Source organism: Aphelocoma coerulescens, chromosome 24, assembly GCF_041296385.1.
Source record: "Aphelocoma coerulescens isolate FSJ_1873_10779 chromosome 24, UR_Acoe_1.0, whole genome shotgun sequence".
NCBI classification, from domain to species: Eukaryota; Metazoa; Chordata; class Aves; order Passeriformes; family Corvidae; genus Aphelocoma; species Aphelocoma coerulescens.
In genome coordinates this window covers 1,819,629-1,825,551 of record NC_091037.1, presented here as the reverse complement: position 1 = coordinate 1,825,551, position 5,923 = coordinate 1,819,629, and the positions used below count along the sequence as shown (strand labels likewise).

The window sequence follows — 5,923 nt, the reverse complement described above, 5'->3', positions numbered from 1 at the left end:
GTTGGATGTGAGGAGCTTCTCGGTGATGTTTATGCCTGCAGATGAGAGAGGTGTTTTCTGTCATTCTCTCCGTGCTGGGCTGTGCTCCTGTGCCACCCCAGAACAGGTATTTCAGGTCACTCAGGGAGTGGTTTTGTATTTCAAGTATTCTTGTCTGGCTGACCTCATCCAGTTTATCCCCAGAGAGCTTTCACTCAAAATGCCCATTTCTTGCTGCTGATTTGAGCCTGACAAAACCCCTGGGCCGTAGAAAAGATTTCCCTTACTATTCTTACTATTAAATTCTTACTATTTTTCCTTTCAATGTTGATTCTTTCAGGATTTGAACAAAAACCTCATTGATTTCCAGGCCACCACCCTGAGCTGGAACCTCCTTTGAGCAGCCCAGCTGCTCAGTCCTGCTGCACTCCAGGCCTCCAAGTGGAGAAGGAACAAGAGGGATGCAGGAACAGCAACAGAAACCCTCAGGAACCAGTGGTGCAGGGATTTCCTTCCAGCACCAAGACCTGTCACACATGAAAGCCGTGTGGAAAATGTTCTTCCTGCTTTTTAATCTGTAACCTCTGTGTGTGTCTGGGGTTTGTTCTGGTGTGCAGAGGTGGCTGTGCCTGGCCAGACAAGCCCAATTAACACCTCAGCTGGGAGAGCTAATTAGAACCAGCTAATAGGAAACACCAGACCTTGGAAGTGAGGGGGGATTTGGGGTATTTGACAGTGACCCCACATCACAGAGTGCTCATTTTATTTTTCTCACCTACAGCCACAGAAGAAGGATTTCCTCTGCTCATCTGAGGTGTACTGTGATCCCTGCTAACAGAACTTTTGTCTTAGCAGGGATAAGGAGCATAGAAAATAGGTCAGCTCATGACTGAGTCTGGTGATCTGTGTGACAGATCTGTGGCATTCTGTCCTTTTTGAAGATGAATTTTAGAAACTCAGTTCCAGTAATCCAGACTTCCCTTTCTACCCCTTTGAAGAGAGGTGCTAAGCAGATGAAAATGCCTGTAAAGGACTTTAGTAGTGGTTTGTATCACTCAGCAATGCTGGCATAAATCAGATTGCTGCTATAGACATCAGATGCTGCTCACTGTTTGAAGGGCACTAACACCAGAGTTTCAAAGGGATGTGATTTGCATCATCAGAGCAAGATGTTTTCCTTCTCTTGGGGTAGATCTGTGTTTACTGCAGCCCTGCAGTTTTCACCTGCAGCTGCTCTGAACTGGCTGCAGCCCCTGGATGTTTCTCCATCACATGAATCATTCTAGAGATTTAAGATACAGTTATCTTCCAGCCAGCTGTTATCAAATGCCCACACCTCAAATGGGTTTCAATTGTCATGGAGCTGTTTTACCAGTTTAATCTCCACGGGAGAAACTTTCCTGTTGCTTGTGAAACACTCTGAAATCCTCTGGCAGCGTTGAAGTGAGAGAGAACACAGCGTGTGATGTGCAACGTGCTGCTGAGCACCCAGATAAGCTGTCCTGGACACACCTGCCACCCAAGAATGATGTTCCCCTGCACCTTTTATCCACCTTTCTCAACCCCAAACCCCAGACAAATAAATCCAAACTGCTTATCCATGGTTTATTCGTTAGTAAACTTACTCAGCATAAATAATACGAGCAGCCATTCAGTACAGCTGGCACCTGATGGAGGAAAGAGCTCTGGAATGGCTCCCCAGGGTGGTTTGGGGCAGCAGAGCAGCCCCTACTTCCTCTGGGCGCCGGCGATGGCCGGTTTGTCCTCGCGGGTGATGGGGATGGTGCGCTCGGGGACGTCGCTCTGTTTGCGGGGAGCGCTCACGGTCAGCACCCCGTCCAGGGAGAGCGATGATGTGATGGTCAGCGGGTCCACGTCGTCTGGGATCCGGTATTTCCTGTTGAACTCCCTGGCGATGAAGCCGTGCTCGTCCTGCAGAAAGGAGAAGCGGCTTCTAATTAGAACTATTTGCCCGGTTCCGCCTTAACCATGGGGCTTTTGCTTAAAGGCTGCTAAAGGGGAGTTGGGGGTCTCAAAGGGAAGCTTTTCAGGGAGTTGAAAGGGTTCTGAAGAGGAGCTGCCCTCTTTAAAGAGCCACAGTGAGGTGCCTGCAGGTCCACACAGGATATTTACAGGAGGAGGCTTTGTGTCACCCCTGTGCCGGCATTCCCGAGGTGCCATTCCCAACCACACCTGCCCTGGAGACCCTCAGTGCTTGATCTCAGTGCTCGATTATGTTCTTGGCCAAAAAGAGTTCCAGAAGCTACTCCAGGATTACAGGCTCCCACCAGCTACGGGGAGCGTTGGATTTCCTGACTGACACATCTGTGCTCCTGGGAGCGCCTAGGAATGGCAGTTCCAGGGACACAGCTACTTTGGGGACAGGGGATGGGGACTGGAAATGCTGTTACATCCAGCTCGGGGCATGGCTTTGTATTTCTGCCTGCCCAGTGTCCACACAGGTCTCCAGAGCCAGCAAGGAGAGGGATGGATGACAGCAGAACACAACTTTTAAAGGATTAGAAACTGATAGCTGGGCCTAGGAGAGGTTACACACAGGGCAATGCACTGATTCATTATGTGGCTTAAGTATTACAGTTCATTTTTAGCTCATTGGACGCCTCCCTGCATTCCTGGCCCCTTCCCAGAAAGAAGGGAAGCCCAAAAATGCCCATTTCACAGATGATTTTCCAGTTCAGCTCACAGTTCATGCAACATCAGCAATAAACCTCCACCCTCTTGCTGCCCTGTCTGGGATCTGCTGGGGGTGGGTTGCACGGAGCATCTCGATAAAAAAATTACACATCTTTGAGATGAGCACAGGATTGTTTTGCAGTCGCCAGAGGTGAGGGAGTTCCCAGTGACAAAGTTAAAGCAGAGGTACCTGGCGCTCCTCGTGCTTCCCGTGGATCTCGATCATGTCCCCGAGCACCTTCACCTTCAGCTCCTCGGGGGAGAAATGCTTCACATCCAGGTTCACATAGAATTTGTCCTTATCCAGTCGCATCTGCAAAAACCAGGAGGTGACTTCAGAAAAGAGCAGGTGAGGGTTAAAAAAGAACGCAGCAGGTCAAGACTCGAGCTGGTCTCTACACACACACTGACCTTTATTTTGGGATCTGACCTGAGTGGCTCTGTCCCTTGCTGGCCTTGCATTAATGCCCATCAAGGACCTAAGATTCTCAACCTGAATTAGTTAAAACTGACTCTTTATTTAAAACTGACTCTTTATTGTGGCTGCTTCACCGGGCAGCCAGACCCAGGTCACTAAAGCAAGGAGAACATTATGCAAGGATAAAAAAATAATGCTTCCACTCCTTCTGCTTGCAATAGCTCCTCAAGCTCATTGTAAATAAGACAGTTGACTTGCAGGACAGGCAGGAGCAAGGAGGTTCCTGCTCCATGATCCTCTGGGTCCTGGATCTTATTAAAATGCTGCTTTTCTGGGCAGTGATTGTTTCAAATAGGCCCCTTTTCCCTCAGCAGCCGTGGGCTCCTGCACTGCCTGACATGAGGCTCCCACGGCCCCTGTGCTCTTCACTTCTCAGGTGGGAGTGGGATTGAAAGTTTGGCACAGCAGACTGGGAAATGAGGGAAATGAGGTAAATTAGGGAAATGAGGGAAATTAATCTTCCTCCTTTCCTCAGGCAGCTCCCAGGGTCACCTGCATGCACCCTGAACTCAGTTTGCCTCTGTTCCCAGCACTATGGCAAGACTTGCTCCATCCCAAACAATGCAGAGGCACAAACACAGCACCCTTTTCCCCAGCCTTTTTCCTAAATAACCACCTACGAGCATCTTCCAAGCTCTCAGCTCTCCTGGGCCTCCAGAGCCACCAGGCTGTGCCCCCAGCAGTCACAAAGAAGCAAAGATTACCTCGGAGAGTCCTGTCTCTAGCCAACTGGGCATCCGAAGGATGGGGGATCTCATCAGGAAGGGGCTGAAGCTGGGGGAAACAGGCAGCAGCTCTGACTCCGGCAGGTGCTCCCCAAAAATCTGGTCAAAGATACGACTTGGTGCCAACCAAGAGAAGAAGGGCCTGCGGATCAGGGGGTTGTGGATGGTGATATCCATTGGAGAGCGCTGGAGGAGCCTGGCAAACAACTGTGCTGCAGTGCCGTGCCGGGAGCGGGGACAGCTTTATACCCGTGCAGCTGGCCTGGCCTTCCACCCCCCCGAGGCCTCTTGAACAGTGGTGTCAGGGATTTTATTGTCCCACTCCTGGGCTGGGCCCTTCGGCGGTGCCCAGTAGCTGTCTGAGGGATTTGAGCGCGCTGCTGAGGAGGAGGGGGCAGGGGAGAGGAAGAAAAGGAACCCAATGGGGCAGCAAGAAGCCGGAGTGCCCAGGCGCCCGCCCCGCTGCCCACGTGCTGTTTATCCGCACAGGCCGGGAGCGCTTGGCGGATGTTCCCAGCTGCTCTGGATGCCAGCGGGATCAATGCAGCTCCTATCTTTGGCTCAGGGGACCAGGACAAGGGGCCGTTGTTCCCAGCACCGAGGCCTCGGCTCCCGCATCGCCCACCGGGGCTGTGCCTCTCCCGGCAGCACAGGGAGCCCAGAGTCAGGGGCAGGGAAGGTGCCAGGAGGGCTCTGCTGGGATGCCCCTGGCACTGCAGCTCTGGAGCCCAGCGAGTCCTGCTGCCCTCATGGTGGGTGTAAATAGAGGATGGATTTCTCCACCAACACTCCTCATCTTTTGCCCACTGCAGAACCCATTTTTCTGGAGAGGAGACCCCCACGCTGTGACCCCAGAGAGAACCTGGGCATGCTCACGGCCTCCACAGTGCAGAGCACCTCTATCTGCCTCTGCCCCTGCACCAACCTGCCTTCCTGCAGCTCTTCTCCTAATAATTCACACATTTATTTTAATTCCTGCCTCGCCTGTGAACCCAAATCACAGGAATGGGTTCAGCCTAGCAACTGTTGAAGGGCAAGAGCTTCTCTGCCTGTGAGAGCTCGCAAGTTATACAGAGTTTCTGGCTCAGAGGCACTGCTAGCTCTGCCAGCCCTTTGCAAAAGGCTCTGAGCCTCTTCCTCTCGGCTTGCCTGGAAGAATAGAGAGCAGGATTTGCTCTGTGCAGCAGCCCAGACCATAAATACCCTCTCCAAGTCCCCATTACATCAACAGCACTGCACCTGCTCCCTCGCACTGCTGGGCTCAAGGAAAGCTCTGGTTTCAGGGTATGCAGAGCTCAGCTGGGCACTCCTCCCCTGCTGCAGCACCAGCAGCCCACCAGCCCTGCTCAGTAAAACTGGATTTAGGCCACATTCAGAACCTGGGCTAAGTGGTGATGTCTGGCAGCAACATTTCCCCGTGACGTTGTGCCAAAGCCCTGGCCGAGGGCAGAGCCTGGGCAGCCAGCACGGCTCAGGATGGGGAGGTGACAGCAGTGGGATCTGGGTCCTGTCTAACTCCCTGCAGCCCTTCACCACTCAAAGCAACAAAAGACTTGAGCTCAGCTTTTGGGAAAATCAGGCTCCTCACATAGGGAACAGGAGGGGCTTGAGCCCCAAGCTCACGGTGGGAATTACATGACCTGAACGTCACCAGCCACCCACGGGGGCTTAGGGCCACCAATACCAGTGCCAGGGGCTCCCTGCTACCATGAGCCTCTCGCTGGCCCTTGCTTTGGAGCAGCAGAGCCTGGGGCCTGTCCTGCCTCCCTCAGCTCCCAAGTCCCGGCTGTGCTCGGCTGCCCAAGCACTTCCTGCAGCCCCTGCTCCAGAAGGGACCCTCAGAGGCTGGGGGAACGTGCAGGGTGTCCCCGAGGTGTCTCTGGGCGCAGGCAGAGCCTGCCCTCCCTGCTGGAATGCAGCGAGAAGCTTCCCTGGCTGCCCTGGCCCGGCACCCTGGGGCCTGTGCGGGGCTATTTTGGTCCATCTTTATTATCACACACTCCTCCCTTTGGAATTCACCCAGCTGAAGCCTCGCAGCCTGCAGCCT

The 5,923-nt window shown here is 53.2% G+C and overlaps 1 protein-coding gene across 1 annotated transcript; it reads right to left on the bottom strand.

Moving 5' to 3' along the window:
• Nucleotides 1–323: 323 nt before the first annotated feature.
• Nucleotides 324–4,286, bottom strand: CRYAB (crystallin alpha B). Its single transcript, XM_068994858.1, has 3 exons — nt 3,856–4,286; nt 2,864–2,986; nt 324–1,911 (listed from the first exon to the last, which is right to left on the bottom strand). The coding sequence occupies exons 1-3, from the start codon at nt 4,051–4,053 to the stop codon at nt 1,708–1,710; spliced, it is 525 nt and encodes a 174-aa protein (XP_068850959.1). The 5' UTR covers nt 4,054–4,286; the 3' UTR covers nt 324–1,707.
• Nucleotides 4,287–5,923: the final 1,637 nt, after the last annotated feature.

Bases quoted from the DNA above. Each gene is read 5' to 3' on its own strand.
- CRYAB (XM_068994858.1), bottom strand. From the start codon at position 4,053: ATGGATATCACCATCCACAACCCCCTGATCCGCAGGCCCTTCTTCTCT. The intron at 2,987-3,855 runs GTAATCTTTGCT...TGGTTTTTGCAG, and splicing joins TAGAGACAGGACTCTCCGAG to ATGCGACTGGATAAGGACAA. The intron at 1,912-2,863 runs GTACCTCTGCTT...TCCTTTCTGCAG, and splicing joins GGAAGCACGAGGAGCGCCAG to GACGAGCACGGCTTCATCGC.